Source organism: Physeter macrocephalus, chromosome 19 (genome assembly GCF_002837175.3).
Source record: "Physeter macrocephalus isolate SW-GA chromosome 19, ASM283717v5, whole genome shotgun sequence".
Classification (NCBI taxonomy): Eukaryota; Metazoa; Chordata; class Mammalia; order Artiodactyla; family Physeteridae; genus Physeter; species Physeter macrocephalus.
The window spans coordinates 27,827,605-27,844,566 of record NC_041232.1 but is presented as its reverse complement, the minus strand read 5'-3'; the positions used below and the strand labels follow the sequence as shown (position 1 = coordinate 27,844,566).

The 16,962-nt window shown below is 42.5% G+C and overlaps 1 protein-coding gene and 1 long non-coding RNA gene across 4 annotated transcripts in view; both read right to left on the bottom strand.

Moving 5' to 3' along the window:
* Window positions 1-1,644: 1,644 nt before the first annotated feature.
* Window positions 1,645-16,962, bottom strand: part of LOC114484443 (uncharacterized) — a 29,662-nt gene continuing 14,344 nt past the window's right edge. The window contains exon 3 of one of the 3 annotated variants that reach the window (XR_003677322.1): window positions 1,645-1,774. This is a non-coding gene — a long non-coding RNA (uncharacterized lncRNA). Of the gene's footprint in view, window positions 1,775-5,196; window positions 5,242-16,962 lie in introns of those variants that run through there. The other 2 variants (XR_003677323.1, XR_003677324.1) reach the window with 2 other exon arrangements.
* On the bottom strand, window positions 15,785-16,722 carry LOC102995795 (40S ribosomal protein SA-like). The gene is given in 2 exon segments (XM_055080623.1): window positions 15,785-16,296; window positions 16,299-16,722. Coding segments are annotated over 2 exon segments (858 nt in total). The 5' UTR covers window positions 16,645-16,722.

Genomic DNA, 16,962 nt, shown 5'->3' with positions numbered 1-16,962 from the left:
GGAACCCACCTGCCTTGCATAGGAGCGCCAATAGCAGCTGCTACATCCTATGTGAAAGCTCGGGTCCCGGGTAGACACACCAGCAAGTCAGAGTTTCCAGCCGGGGGACTTTTCTAGTTGTCAGCTCATCTGCACAACAAAGATGACACTAAACCAGGGGTGGGGGGGTGCCCAGGGTCGGGGGGTGCCCAGACCCCTCCCAGCCCAGGTGACAGGCTCTCCTGCCCCGGCTCTCTGTGACGATTCATCTGTGGGTCACACACCGGCCCCACAGGAGGACTGTCCTCCAGAAGAGACTCCACCAGGAGAGCCTCACAGTGTTAAACAAGAGTTTCACACCCCAGTCTTTCATACACTGTAGTCACAATTTTGTCAGTGTTGAGTACCTCCTATACTATTGTTTTTCTTTGAATCAAGTCAGCTTTTCACTTTTAATTTACTTCTCTGTTGTCCTAAACACTGCCACTTCCAAGATTAATGATCTGAGGTACTAGTTATGTATTTTCAAAAACACATAACTATGAGAACTGGAGTCTATCTGTGTCAACATAATACAACTCTTCGTTCCAGGAAGTTCTTGCCCAAGAAGATAAGGCTGTACACCAATAAAGTACTTTACTGTTTGCTTCAGAAAATTCCTACAAATGACTTTATTCAGGTGAACAGTTTGCTTACCTGAGCAAACTTGTCCTCAGACAGCAGTTCAGTCCCCCAGACCCTCACCTCCAATCCTGAACCATCACATCACAAACTGTACCCAGCCTGATCCAGTCTCTGCCTTGAAAGACCCACCTTCAACCCCTTGAGCCCAGACCTCAAACCCCTATAGATGTTCTTCCTTGAACTTTTCCTCTGACACACAACTAAAACTGTCAAAATGGTGGTCTCCCTTCTGGCAGTAAGTCTAAAAACAGCTTTGCTTACTCAGCGGCTTCTTCTGATGTTCTTTTGGGAGTTGACAGTCAGCAACTAGGCAAGTTTAAAATGTTCAGCTGTGCACCCCTGAGACCATCACACACTATGTGTAGACAAGACCCACTTCAAGAGCAAGCAATGAGAGGACGGGGTCCTCCCCTTCCTCCCTGCATTCTCTTCACGTATCCTCCCCACCAAGGCCCTTATTGTACCTAACCTCCCCCTGCTTCTACAACTCTGACTGCAGGACACAAGCTAAGGGGGCAGGCAATTACCGGGGGATGAGCAGGTCATATTGTAGTGAGAGTTGTAAAGTAATGAGCAGCCTCTGTGGCTTGAAAAGATTGTTAAAACAATAATGGACCATTCCTGGAGTCATTCACTGCATTGGCCACTCTGTCGCCAAATTTCAAGCAAATGCTGAAATTCACAGCTCCGATACAGAGCAGTATCATGCCCAGGTAGTTGCTTACATGATATGATTTGAGAGTATCAAGAAGTCTTCTCTGCCCCAAATTTCTTGCTTTTCTCCCATTTTCCCACAAGGCACAGGTTTTATAGGGTATGAAACTTTAACTTAAGGAAAATGTTAACTTCTTAACTTTTTAAGGACCACCTTTATGGTCCTTTGAAGACACAAAATCTGGGAGATAGCATAATAACAACCATTGTCTTTATTGGTCATTGTCTTAGTCTGTTCCAGATGTTCTAACAAAAGTATCACTGGGGGTTGTTGAAGACTGGTGGTTTAAACAACAAACATTTATTCTCGCAGATCTGGAGGCTGGAAGTCCCAGAGCAGGGTGCTGGCAGATCTGTCTGGTGAGGGTCCTCTTCCTGGTTTGCAGACGGCCATCTTCTTGTGTCCCCACATGGGGGAGAAAGAGAGAGATCTGTGTCTTCTTATTAGGGTACTAATCCCATTCATGGGGGCCCCACCCTCATGACATGGTCACCTACCAAAGGCCCCACCTCCAAATACCATCACACCAGGGATTAGGCTTCAGTTTGTGAATTTTGGGGGGGACATAAACATTCAGTCTATAGTAACCACTTACTGTGGCTGGGATCTGTTTTGACATGTCTACCTGCATTACGTGTTTAATTCTTAAAGCTCCTTGTGAATGGGAGGTACTACTCTCCACAATTTAGAGATGAGGAAGCTGAGGCTTCACGTGGTTTGCCAAGGTCGCCCCGCTGGTAAGCGGCAGACCCAGGGAGCCGAGGTTAGCAGACCTTACTGCATTGGTAACATTTCTGAGATGGATTCAGAACGTGAAAACACCAGACACTGGTGTGACCCCACTGTTCTTACAGCTTCCTCCTTCTTTTCCTTCTTTCCTTCTCCTTTTTCCTTCTTTCTCCTTCTTTTCTCACTTCCTCATCAGGACGTCCCCCCCCTCCCCACCTCAGGAGGCAAGACAGGTATTATTTTCAGCAACAGTTTGTCCATTCAGGTTCCCCTGGGGTGAGGCTGAGCGGGTTGGAGGAGCAAAGAGGAGGGAGCAGAGGGGTTGAAGAGAGACCCCGGCTGAAGGGAGGGGATATAAAATGTGGCTGGATGCACAGATTCAGAGAGAGGCCTAGTGGTGTCCAGAGGCAGGGTGGGTTGGCAAAATGGGAGAAGGGCGTTGAAGGCGCAGACTTCCAGTTATAACGTAAATAAGTCCTGAGGATGGAAAGTACAGCATGGTGACCACAGCTAACAATACTTTGCTGTATATTTGAAAGTTACTGAGAGAGTAGATCTTAAAAGTTCTCATCACAAGAAAAAAAATGTGTAACTACCTATGGTGATGGATGTTAGCTAGACTTACTGTGGCCATCGTTTCACAATATTTACAACTATAGAATCACCATGGTGCACACCTGAAACTAATGTAATGTTATATTTCAATTACCCCTCAATTTGAAACAAATGGAGCTGGGTCCGCATCTTCTCCCCAGGCCTGCTCTGCTCACAGGAAATGCCATGGTTTCATTTGGGTGGTCACCACCCCCAGGATGGTATCCCACTTTGAGAAGAAAAACCACAAGAGACCCCTGCTCTTTGTAAAATAAAGAAGGCACTGCAGAAACAAGGAAAACACTTTCACTGAGATTTATAATAAATGCAGTCATAAACAGAATCAGAGAATGCAGAATTCAGGCTCTCACTGGACAGCCCTGAAGAAGCAATCGTTATTGGGATTCAAGTTTTAAATTCTTTTAGGGATATTTGCAATTCTAAGCTATAGAAACCTAGGGAGATAAGGAAGACAAGAACTATTTGAAGTGATGTCAGTGCAACTCTGGCTCCTTGCATGTGATGGGCACACCGTCCGTATCATCCACGTGTTTCTCATGACAGCTCCACGCAGTAATAATGAATGGCTTTATGTTCAGATTAGGACGCTCAGACCAGAGAGGCTGACATACAGTGAGAAGTGTCTGCATCGGAATTCAAAACCAGGATTGTCCTGCTCCAAAGGTTGTGCCCCATCACAGGAGACTTCCAGATCTGTCCGACATTATCCTCACATCGAAGGCAAAGAATAGACTGGGCCGGGGCTTCCCTGGTGGCACAGTGGTTAAGAATCTGCCTGCCAATGCAGGGGACATGGGTTCGAGCCCTGGTCCAGGAAGATCTCACATGCCGCGGAGCGACTAAGCCCGTGTGCCACAACCAATGAGCCCACGTGCTACAACTACTGAAGCCCACGAGCCTAGAGCCCGTGCTCTGCAACAAGAGAAGCCACCGCAAAGAGAAGCCCGAGCACCACAACGAAGAGTAGCCCCAACTCGCCGCAGCTAGAGAAAGCCTGTGCGCAGCAATGAAGACCCGATGCAGCCAAAAAGAAAGAAATTAAATAATTTTTTTTTTTTTTTTTTTTTTTTTTTTTTTGCGTTACGCGGGCCTCTCACTGCTGTGGCCTCTCCCGTTGCGGAGCACAGGCTCCGGACGCGCAGGCTCAGCGGCCATGGCTCACGCGCCCAGCCGCTCCGCGGCACATGGGATCCTCCCAGACCGGGGCACGAACCCGCGTCCCCTGCATCGGCAGGCGGGCTCTCAACCACTGCGCCACCAGGGAAGCCCAATTAAATTTTTTTTTTTAATTATTAAAAAAAGAAAAAGAAGAATAGACTGGGCCAACAGTTCCACTTCTTTGCCTTCGATGCCATCCCATTTCCTGCCTCAAGGCATCTTGAACCACCTTTTTCAGAAACAGAGAAGCATATTTACATACAAGGAACCCTAATTCATTTGAAATACAACAGAGATTTTAGCTGTAGTTTGATTTTTTTTAGAACAATAGAGCAGAGGCTTTTGAACTTGCCCCCCAGGATGAAAAGCCTTTTACCTCACACCTCAGTACACATAGCACACACACGTAATAGAATTTTCACAGAATAACACTCACTATGTGTGTGAGAAGCTCGCTGACATTTTAGATTCCAGTCTAGTTTTTCTTCCCTCCCTCCCTCCCTCCCTTCCTTCCTTTTTCTTCAGAGTCTTCCTCAATGATCCTTTTTTTTTTTTTTTATCGTGGTAAAAACATGAGATCTACCCTCTTAAAATGCTACGTGCAGGGCTTCCCTGGTGGTGCAGTAGTTAAGAATCCACCTGCTAATGCAGGGGACACGGGTTCAAGCCCTGGTTCGGAAAGATCCCACATGCTGCGGAGCATCTAAGCCCATGAGCCACAACTACTGAGCCTGCGCTCTAGAGCCCGTGAGCCACAACTACTGAGCCCACGTGCCACAACTACTGAAGCCCACGCGCCTAGACCCTGTGCTCCGCAACAAGAGAAGCCACCGCAATGAGAAGCCCGCGCACCGCAACGAAGAGTAGCGCCCGCTCACTGCAACTAGAGAAAGCCTGCACACAGCAACAAAGACCCAACGCAGCCAACAATAAATTAACTAATTAATTTTAAAAATGCTAAGTGCATAATACGGTGTTGTTAATTACAGACCCAATGTTGTTCAGTTCTCCAGAACTTATCTCGTGTAACTGAAACTTGACCCCCACTTCTCACCCCACCCCCCAGCCCGTGGCAACCACTACTCCCCTTCTGCTTCTGGGAGTCTGACTATTTTGGATTATTTCTTATGTAAGTGGGATCGTGCAGTGGAAAACAGTGTGTAGACTCCTCAAAAAATGAAAAATGGATATTTTATTTTTTAATCCTGGACACGACCCCCTATACTGATGTCAGGATCCACTCTTGTGTTGCTACCACAGTGTGAATTACATTGCAAGGGGACCTGAATTGTTTTTTGCTTTAGAACAAACGGTCAAGTCGTTGAAGCTGGTATCAAAGATTGTGAAGTAGGCAGGAAGAGCTGGGGGGAGGAGGACAAAAAGAGAAATTTAAAAAATTAATTATTAATGGCAACTCAGTGGAAATATTAACACCCTTATGTATTTTTAATTCTTGAGAAGAGGAAGAGATGCTGCTTATAAATGCCGCTTATTTTTTCCTACAGGCTAATAAAAGATGATGAAATACCAGATTTGCTTCATTAAGCAGACGTTTTAAAGTCCAAACCCAAACTAAAACTCCAAGGGTAATTCATCTTCTGTGTCCCAAACAAGAGTCATCAGCTCCTTACCTAACTGGGGCGAGCAAGCCTCTCTCTGAAGGCAATGCACCAGAGCATGGATGGCATTGTCCACTAGGTGGAGATATAGAACAGGAGTAGCCCTTTCTTAATCTTACACATAAGATGCAAAAGAATTTAGAAACCCAGGGTTGTCCAGTAATTCACATGAATTCAGCCTGAAAGTTTTCTCAGTGCTCCGGGCATGTTTCTCCCTTTTCTTGGAACATCCCTCTAGTTCAGCTTCATTCTTGCTGACAGCCTGACATTTAAAATTAGTAATATCTTGGCTATTTCCTGTGGCAATACAGATGTATCATAATGTCTGTATTTATTAACAATCTGCAAAATTAGCATGTGCCGTGAATCTTTATTTCTTGCCCCTTCCATATAACATTTAAGAAATACTGTGGGTCCTTGTGTCATTTCCCTTTGCTAACAATTTCTATATCTCTTAGTTGTTCTACATGTTGTAAAGTTATTGAAATATCTGGTGGATATGTTAGTTTTTCAGTTGAAAATAATGATCGGGCTTCCCTGGTGGCGCAGTGGTTGAGAGTCCACCTGCCGATGTAGGGGACACGGGTTCGTGCCCCCGTCCGGGAAGATCCCACATGCCGCAGAGCGGCTGGGCCCGTGAGCCATGGCCGCTGAGCCTGCCCGTCCGGAGCCTGTGCTCCGCAATGGGAGAGGCCACAACAATGAGAGGCCCGCATACCGCAAAAAAAAAAAAAAAAAAAGAAAAGAAAAGAATGATCTTCTCAAATACACATAGGCAAAAAGAACTAATAGCTGATAAATTAGAAATGTCTCATAAACAAAAATGTATGCTTTTGCAATGTGGAAACAGTCTTTTGAAATAATCCCATGTATTAGAGATTTTAAAATTCTCATTAAGTGATGCCTGTTATGACATATTTATAATTACTTGCAAGTCTTACTTATTTTACAATTTTTTTTTTGATGTTGGTAAAGAGAAGATATTGATGAATAATTTTCTCTTGCTACTTATTATATTTGTATATCCTTTGAATTTTTATGAATACACATTACTTTTACAAACAGGAAAATAAAGTTGTTTTTGTTATAAAAGTAGTATGTAACTATGAGGAAAAACATTTTAGTATGGCATAAACTGGAAAGTTATTACTTATAGGTCAGTTGAACGCTCACACAATTTAAGTGCTATGTAGGGTAATCTTAGTCATGAATTGCTGATTTAGGAAGTAATATTTCTAAATTTAGGTCATTTCTACCATATTCCTATCTATAATTAAATATCCTCCTTAAAGTGGGAAGAATATCAAGTTGTTCATTATTCTTATGGTAATGTAATTATTGAGACAACTGGTATTAGCATCTTTCATTGTTAAAAACAGCAAAGTCAGTATATCTAACATTTCACTATTCTTCAAGCTGCACGTAACCTACCTCTATGTGGTGGTCGTAGGTTTATGGTATAAGAAGCACTTTCACTTACATTAGCTCATTTTGTCCTCCTAATAGCTGTGCGGCATAGGCAGGGCACATGAAGGTTCTAAGCCATAAAATCGTGCACGTAAGGTCCTAATCGAATGGGCTGCAGAACCCGGGGAGGACCGAGCATGTGATTCTGAGTTCAGGCCCTTTGCCTTTCGTTTCTGTAAGCTTTTTGCAGACTGTGCCCCAAAGCTCCCTGGGTGCAGATGAGGAGGAGGGAGTCTTCCCAGCAAGTGTTTTAAGTACCGGCCACTCTTTCTTGCTTTTTCTTCATCTGCATGTAAGCGGGAGTGAGGGGTGAGGGAGGGACAGGAGTGACTGAGAACGGGCTACGTGTGCCTGTTGTGCTCACACCCAAGGTGGTAAGAGCTGTGCAGTAGGCTACACGGGTCCTAATGACGCTGAGCCCAGATGCCATGTTGATTTGTGACTTTGTCCCTCACCTTTCAAACTGCATCTCCCTGAGGCAGAGTCGAACGTTACTTAACAAGTAAGTGTATAAACTGACCCCCTCCTGCGCGCTGGGGACTCCTGTCAGGGGCCGCATCCCCGGACATGGGGTGGATCACAGCAGACGCCCCCACAGCAGGCCCACACAGAGTCTGAAGTCTAGCAGGAGAGGCAGACAACTATCATCACTAATTCTACTGTAAAACGAAAGTACAGGCTTTATGAGAGACAGTAACAGTGAGACATCGTTTAGATGGCGGGAGGGGTGTGTCAGGAAGTTTCTCTCAAAAAGCCTTATTTAAGCTCAGACCTAAACAATGAGTAGGGATTTACCAGGAAGGATGGTTGGAAACATTCCAAGAGGGATGCCCCATACACAGGCCCTGGGGTAAGAAGATGCTTCTCTTGTTGGAGGAACAGAGACTCATGTGGCCCCAGCAGAGGCAGAAAAGGTAGGCGGCAGGCAGGGGCCCCATCCCGGGGGCCTTGTGGTCCATATTAAGAATGTTGTATTTTGTCCTAACCACAGAGACAAGCCATTGATGAGTTTTGAGTAGAGAAGAGAAATGATCAGATTTATGTTTTTAAAAGATGCACTGGCAGCTTGAATTAGACTAGAGTGGAGTGAGTCTCCGTGGGAGACAGGCTGGGAGGCGCCTGGTGATCCAGGACAGATGATGGCCGTGGTAGAGCGGTGGTGGGGAGGTGATGGAAAGAGAAACCCTGGCGGCAGCTGAACAGAGTGTGAAGGGGTGTGCAAGGAGTTCAGATTCAGACTTACAGCGATGGGACTCTGAGAGACGGTCCAGTGGGTGTTAAAGAAGCATCTGGACATAAGAGTCCATTGTTGAAAGGATGCTTAGGCCGGAGCTATCACTTTGGGAGATGTCATCCTAGAGATGGTGCTAAAATCCAGGAAAACTGTTGAGAACACCTTGGGAGGAAGAGGGCACGGAAGAGACAGGAAGGCCCAGAACCCAGCCCAAAGAAACCTCTGCATTATAAAGTAGACACAGGAGAAGGAGTCAGTAATGGAGCTTGAGAAGGGCCACCAGAGAGATGGGAGAAAATCCAGGAGAGCGTGGTGTCTCCCAAGGCAGAGAACAAGATGCTTCCTGCGGATGCAGATACTGAAGATGAGGATGGTACCCTGTGTCTTGGGAAAGAACATGACACAAGTTCAAGGGGGAGAGCACTGCATATTAGAAATGCAGTTTCAACTAGAAGCAGCATTGTTCTTCTCTCCTTTCAAGAAGGACCTTTTACCTACATGGCTACAAAACTGGCCTGACTGGAATGTTTTATTTCAGAGCACTCAGATTTCATGGCTTTCCATAGCCGCCAGATTGATACTAGCTGTGAGTACCACTTTTTTCCCTAACATTTAACTATGAAAAATTTCAACCATACAGAAAAGTTGAAGGAATTTTACAATGAACTCTCGTGTATCTATCTCCTAGATTCTACTATTAACATTTTGCTTTACCTGCTTTATCACATGTGTATCCATCTAACAATCCCTCTATCTACCCACCAATCCATCTTATTTTTCAGATACATTTCAAAGTAAGTTTCAGACATTGAATCAGTAATTTTAAAACTCCCAACAAACAAAAGTCCAGAACCAGATGGCTTCATGGTGAATTCTACCAAACACTTAGAGAAGAGTTAACACCTATCCTCTGAAACTATTCAAAAAATTGCAGAGGAAGGAAGAATTCTGAACTCACTCTATGAGGCCAGCATCACCTTGACACCAAAACCAGACAAAGATATCACAAAAAAAGAAAATTACGGGCCAATATCACTGATGAACATAGACACAAAAACCCTCAACAAAATATTATCAAACCCAACCAATCCAACAATACATTAAAAGGAGTATGCACGATGATCAAGTGGGATTTATCCCCGGGATGCAAGAATTTTTCAATATCTGCAAATCAGTGTGATACACCACATTAACAAATTGGAGAATAAAAACCATATGATCATCTCAATAGATGCAGAAAAAGCTTCTGACAAAATTCAACACCCATTTATGATAAAAGCTCTCCAGAAAGTGGGCATAGAGGGAACATACCTCAACATAATAAAGGCCATATATGATAAGCCCACAGCTAACATCATACTCAATGGTGAACAGCTGAAAGTATTTCCTCTGAGATCAGGAACAAGGCAAGTATGGCCACTCTTGCCACTTTTATTCAACATAGTTTTGGAAGTCCTAGCCACAGCAATTATAAGAAAAAGAAATAAAACAAATCCAAATTTGAAAGGAAGAAGTAAACTGTCACTTTGCAGATGACATGATACTATACATAGAAAATCCTAAAGATGCTACCAGAAAACTACTAGAGCTCATCAATGAATTTGGTAAAGTTGTAGGATACAAAATTAATGCACAAAAATCCCTTGCATTCCTATGCAAGAGATGAAAGAACAATGAAAGATCAGAAAAAGAAATTAAGGAAACAATCCCATTTACCATCACATCAAAAAGAATAAAATACTCAGGAATTCCCTGGCAGTCCAGTGGTTAGGACTTGGTGCTCTCACTGCCAGGGACCTGGCTTCGATCCCTGGTCAGGGAACTAAGATCCCACAAGCCACTTGGTGCAGCCAAAAAAATAAAAAAGAATAAAATACTTAGGAATAAACATACCTAAGTAGGTAAAAGACCTGTATTCAGAAAACTATAAGGCACTGATGAAAGAAATCAAAGATGACACAAACAGATGGAAGGATATACCATGTTCTTGGATTGGAAGAATTAATATTGTTAAAATGACCATACTACCCAAGGCAATCTACAGATTCAATGCAATCCCTATCAAAATACCAATGGCATTTTGCACAGAACTAGAACAAATCATTCTGAAATTTCTATGGAAAACAAAAGATCTTGAACAGCCACAACAATCTTGAGAAAGAAGAACAGAGGTGGAGGAATCACACGTCCTGATTTCAGACTATACTACAAAGCTACAGTAATGAAAACAGTATGGTGGGACTTCCCTGGTGGCACAGTGGTTAGGAATCCACCTGCCAATGCAGGGGACATGGGTTCAAGCCCTGGTCTGGGAAGATCCCACATGCTGCGGAGCAACTAAGCCCGTGCGCCACAACTACTAAGACCACGTGCCACGACTACTGAAGCCCGCGTGCCACAACTACTGAAGCCCACGCGCCTAGAGCCTATGCTCCACAACAAGAGAAGCCACCGTAATGAGAAGCCCGCACACCGCAGCGAAGAGTAGCCCCCGCGTGCAGCAACGAAGACCCAACGCAGCCAAAAATAAATAAATAAATAAATTTATATTTTAAAAAACAGAACAAAACAGTATGGTATTGGCATAAAAACAGACACACAGATCAGTGGGACAGAATAGAGAGCCCAGAAATAAACCCATGCACTTATGGTCCATTAATCTATGACAAAGGAGGCAAGAATATACAATAGAAAAAAGACAGTCTCTTCAGTAAGTGGTGCTAGGAAAACTGGAAAGCTATATGTGAAAGAATGAAATTAGAATATTCTGTAACACTGTATACAAAAGTAAACTCAAAATGTATTAAAAACCTAAATGTAAGACCAGAAACTATAAAACTTCTAGAGGAAAACATAGGCAGAACACTCTTTGACATGAATCACAGCAATACTTTTTTGGATCTGTCTCCTAAAGCAAAGGAAATAAAAGCAAAAATAAACAGAACCTAATTAAACTTAAAAGCTTTTGCATAGCAAAGGAAATCATTGACAAAATGAAAAGACAACCTACAGAATGGGAGAAAATATTTGCAAATGATATGACTGATAAGGGGTTAATATCCAAAATATGTAAACAGTTCATACAACTCAACATCAAAAAAGCAAACAACCCAATTAAGAAATGGGCAGATGACCTGAATAGACATTTTCCCAAAGAGATAACATGAAAAGACACTCAACATCGCTAATCATCAGCGAAATGCAAATCAAAACCACAATGATATATCACCTCATACCTGTCAGAATGGCTATCACCAAAAAGAATACAAATAACAAATGTTGGCGAGCATGTGGAGAAAAGGGAACCCTCGTACACTGGTGGTGGGGATGTAAATTGGTGCAGCCACTGTGGAAAACAGTCTGGAGGTTCCTCAAAAAAGTAAAAATAGAACTACCCTATGACCCAGCAATTCCACTCCTGGGTATATATCCAAAAGAAACCAAAACACTAATTTGAAAAGATACATATACCACAATGTCCATAGTAGCATTATTTACAATTGCAAAGGTATGGAAGCAACCTAAGTCCATCAACAGATTAATGGATAAAGAAGATGTGGTATACATATATATATATATATATATATATATGTATGTATATACAATGGAATACTACTCAGCCATAAAAAACAATGAAATTTTGCCATTTGCAGCAACATGGATAGACTTGGAGGGTATTATATTAAGTGAAATGTCAGAAAAAGACAAATACTGTATAATATCACTTATATGTCGAATCTAAAGAAAATACAAAAAAACTAGTGAATATAAGAAAAAAGAAGCATGCCCACAGATATAGAAAACAAATTAATTAGTGGTTACCAGTGAGGAACGGGAAGCGGGAGGGGCAGTACAGGGGTAGGGGATTAAGAGGTACAAACTATTATGTATAAAATAAGCTACAAGCATATATTGTACAACACAGGGAATATAACCAATATTCTATAATAACTATAAATGGAGTATAATCTTTAAAACTGTGAATCACTCTATTGTACATCTGTAACATATAATATTGTACATCAACTATAGTTCAATTTTTTAAATTAAAAAAAACAACAAAGTAAGCTTTGGACATAAGATCATTTCACAGCTAAACACTCTAGCATCTATATCATTGAGCAGAGTTCAGTATCTGTTTATGGTTCTACTTCTTTTGAGGTAAAATTTTGAAAGAATGAAAAGCCCAAATCTTAAATGGACCAGTTGTTGCCTTTTGACAAATGCTCACCCTGTGTGGTCGTCCTATTAAGTTATAGAATGTTACATCACCCCAGAAAGTCTGTTGCTGCTGCTTTATCTCTCAGAAAGTGCAGGTGATGTAGGTAAGGAACCCAGTCCTGGGCTCTGGTAGGAACACAGCAAGTGTAAATTCCCTTCTCCCCCTGCCAGGGGACTCTGCCACCGCTCATATACATTCACCCACATTCTCACCAAGATAGAAATAGACATTGAACTCTTCCTAAAAGTGCTTTTGTAAACATTTCACAATACACCCTTTGTAGAGAAGGACAATGGTGTCCAGTGAACCAAGCCCACCCCAAGGAATCATAATTCCTCACCCAGAATCCTGCTCTGCTGGAGCTGAGCAAGCTGAAGCCTCAGCCCTCTCATTTGTCAAACAGGAACAGTGACCATCTCTGTCTACAAGTATAAAATCACCTTGCTGTTTTAATATATGAACTAATAGAGCCCTGGGGGGAAAGGTGAAAAGACTCCACCACAAGGCTGTGACTATTTTGACTAAGCTACTGTATTGTACCAGGTTGTCCCCCGAGCCCCATCCTTGCCTCACTGCTCAGGTGAGGCCTCTGGGCACAGGTATGAGTCAGGGATGTTCTATGTGGAGGGCTCAGGTTCAGCACCAGGTCAGGACTGGAGCTGCTTAGTAGGTCTTCAAAATCTATTGTTAACAACCCCTGGAAGAGGTTGTGGGCTTAGTTTATTTGTTTATCTTCTTGCTTTTGTCTTCTTTGTCACTCTGGACCTTAGGAAGAGCCCACATGAGCTGATTTGTTGGAATGAAGAGAGGGTTTCTCAATCCTCACCCTACGCTGGATTTAAGGAACCCAGAGACATAAGTTGAAGTGCCAGCAACTTCTAAGATTTAATGAAAATTTGTTTGAGCCTTCTGCCCAAGTCAGTGAGAGGTCTAATGATTGCCCCAGATTTACTTATTAATTCTTGAGATTTTATAGACTGGTATTCACTTTCAGTTACAAAATCCTGCTCTGGCTGAGCTCACATCTCTCTTGGGGGCCACTTCCACTGTCGGCATCTTTTTTCTGCTTTGGACCAACCCAGACCTGGAATTCAGCCTCTTTTCTTTGCTTTCCCCCCAGATGACTTTCCCAAGCAAAACCTTATAGAATCCTACCTCTCTCTTCAATCTCTTTCCCTTCTACTTTCTTGACTCCCAGATTCCTTTGGATGTTTAGATTCAGATTTGTTTAGCTATGACTTTACTTCCTTTCCACCCACAGTGGATAATCAAGATATTTTCCTAAGCAAAGATAGTTGTCAAGAGGAACTCTGCTGCAAATTCTTTGAAATATATATATATGTATATATATTCATACACATCCACACATACATAAACACATGTATATACACACATACATAATACATATATGCTTATATATATGTCCTACATGTATACATAATACACATAGAACTATAGAAATAATTACATGAATGTGTGTATGATAACATACATAACACATACTATCTGTACATATACACACCTACATACCTACATACATACCTACATACCTACATACGTCTACACAGATCTAAACCACCATCACTAAGGAATTGGTGAACTCCAGCTCCTGCCTCATCTTGTTGGAGTCTTGTTCTCATCTTTTTATTTCTGCATTGCACAGATCCTGCTCTGTAATTGAAACGGATCCCATCCAGTTTGCACTGTTAAGTTTACAAAACAGGGGACTGGAAATATCTGCTCAGTCACTCATTTATTCAATCTCACATTCACTCAACAGACAATAATCCAGCACCTACGACAGCCCCGGGCTGGATCCTATAGAGGAGAAGATATGGAAATGAGGGAGAGACCCACGTCTTTAGAAACTTGAAATCCAGCTGCATGTGCAACCCTTAACACACCCGAAACAAAACGTCCTCACACGCACAATTCTCATCAGAGGAACAGCAAATTCGAGCAGAAAGTAGCGACTTGCAGTGTACAGCAGCGCTGCTGTTTCAGCAGAATGAGCAGGAGGAAAAAACCACTGTGGTCAAAAGAAACTGCTGGCTGCTGGATTTTTGTTTAATTACAATTTGTGCTCTTCTAACAGCATTCGTTCTGCTTAGATGGCAGAGTGGCTTTCATGAAAGTATGAGCTCAGCCTTGCCTTACGCCTGTTGAAAAAAAGAGGTCAGGTAAAATGACTGTAGTGACAGCACCAAACTAGTTGAAAACCACACTTTCAAATGAGACAAAAAAAAAACAAACAAAAAAACCCCGCACGCTGGAAATTTTTTGCCCACTAAAAACCCCTTGAAGTCGTCTCAGAAACACACATAGAGACGATTTCCTCTTTTCTCTTTAGCAGTGTCCTCAAGGAAAACAGCTTTCCAGATCTGAGTGGGTGGACCAGTGATGCAGTCTAGCAGCCTGGGTTCGTTCCGAATTCAGCTCCATGGCTACATTCGGGATGACGGACTTAATCCTTATGTAGCTCTTCCAACTCTCTTCATATAGTTCTGCAATTTTTAACTGAACTCTACACTGAATATTCAGTCATTTAAAACGTTTTCACACCACTTTGGCACAGAAATTAGTAATGACCGGATACATTTGCAAAAATCCATGCTTTGTATATTGTAAAATGTCTACATAAAGGCTGAGTAACTCTCATCCCGCATGCTGATAAACGTGATCTATATATGGGTTTGATAATTTTTTAAATTCAAAAATCAAATGTATTTTTAATGTACCCACAGAAGAATTGACATATGAGTTCATGAAGAACAGCAAGTGATATTCGTGTATGCAGAGGAAAGATATGATGGCCTGTTTCTTGATGGTAATGAAATTTGATAAATGACTTCTTTCCACAGAATCTCCAAAATAGAGTGATGCAGGTACTCACATTTTATCAAATTAGTTAGAGCTTTTCTAGGAATTGGCTCTGTTTTTACTTACATACTTCTGTGACAAAATTAAAGATAAGTTATTTGTTAGAGGCACTATCCATGGTCTTAATTGGAAAACATTTAGCAAGATGAACCTAGCATGCTGGATGTGAGACTATGAGAACTTGTGCTCTGGTTTCAAAAACTGGCAGTTCTTAGTGTTATACTTTCCCAAACCACAAAGAACTGGCTTTTCCTGGGAAATCCTAACTTCTCACACAATGCTCCTTTTTACTTATTTACATTGCTTAATGAAATGAGGCAATCACATGATGTACTCTAACTTGAAAATCCTGTAAGCTGTACTTCAAATTCTATAAATGATATCCAGATCTAGTATTTTTTTTTTTTTTTTTTTTTTTTTTTTTAGAAACTGTTTACTTTCCGTCAGCTTATTTCCATTTTAAGAGTTTGTGGAAGAACAGCTTAAGACCACCCAGTGGTTGTTCCTACCCACTCAGTGGCCTGAACAGTGACAGCTGCAGACCAGCCTTCAGTGGGGAACTGCTGAACAGGCACAGAGGGCACCTGCACACCTTTGGACCAGTCCGCCACCTCAGGCTGAGGAGCAGTGAACTCAGGAGGTGGGGAGGTCCATTCACCCTGAAATTCCTCCTTGGTCACAGCCTTCTCAGTTGCTGCCTGCTCTTCCTTTTCAGTCTCTTCAGGATCTCTGTAGAAGTAGACATCAGGCATGACCTCCCATGGGTGTTCACGGGAGATGGTGCCACGCATTCGCAGAACTTCCTGGGCAAGCATCCACCACATCAGACCCACTGAGTGAGCTCCCTTGTTGTTGCGTGGGATGGCAATGTCCACACAATGCAGAGGAGAGGCTGTGTTACACAGAGCAATGGTAGGCAGGTTAACATAAGAGGCCTCTGTGAGAGGCTGGTGGTCAGCCCTGGGATCAGTAATCACCAGAAGTCTTGGCTCCGGAAGGCTGCCTGGCTTTGGTTAGTGAAGGTTCCAGGAGTGAAGCGGCCAGCAATAGGAGTGGCTCCAGTGGCAGCAGCAAACTTCAGCACACGGCGCTGGCCAGTATTCCTGGAGGATACGACACTGACATCAGCTGGGTTTTCAAAGGCAACAATGGCACGAGCTGCCAACAGAAGCTTCTCCCAGGTTCTCTTCAGATTTATTATGTAGATGCCATCACTTTTCCTTCTGTAGATGTACTGTTCCATTTGGAAGTCTAGGTTGGTGCCACCTAAGTGGGTTCCTGCTGCAAGAAATTTGAGGACATCCTCCTCCTTCTTTCGTAGGACATCAAGGGCTCCGGACATTGTGAAAGTTTCCCTTTAAGTTATGATGGGAATCCAGAACAACGCTGTATGGACCCCTGTCTGACTGACGCGGAAAGAAAGCTAGTATTCTTTAAAAAAAATTTTTTTTAATATAATTTTAAAGGTTACATTCCATTTACAGTAAATACAAAATATTGGCTATATTCCCTGTGTTGTACAATACATCCCTGAGCCTATCTTTTTTTTTAAACATCTTTTTTGGAGTATAATTGCTTTACAATATTGTGTTAGTTTCTGCTGTATAATAAAGTGAATCAGCTACACATATACATATATCCCCATATCTCCTCCCTCTTG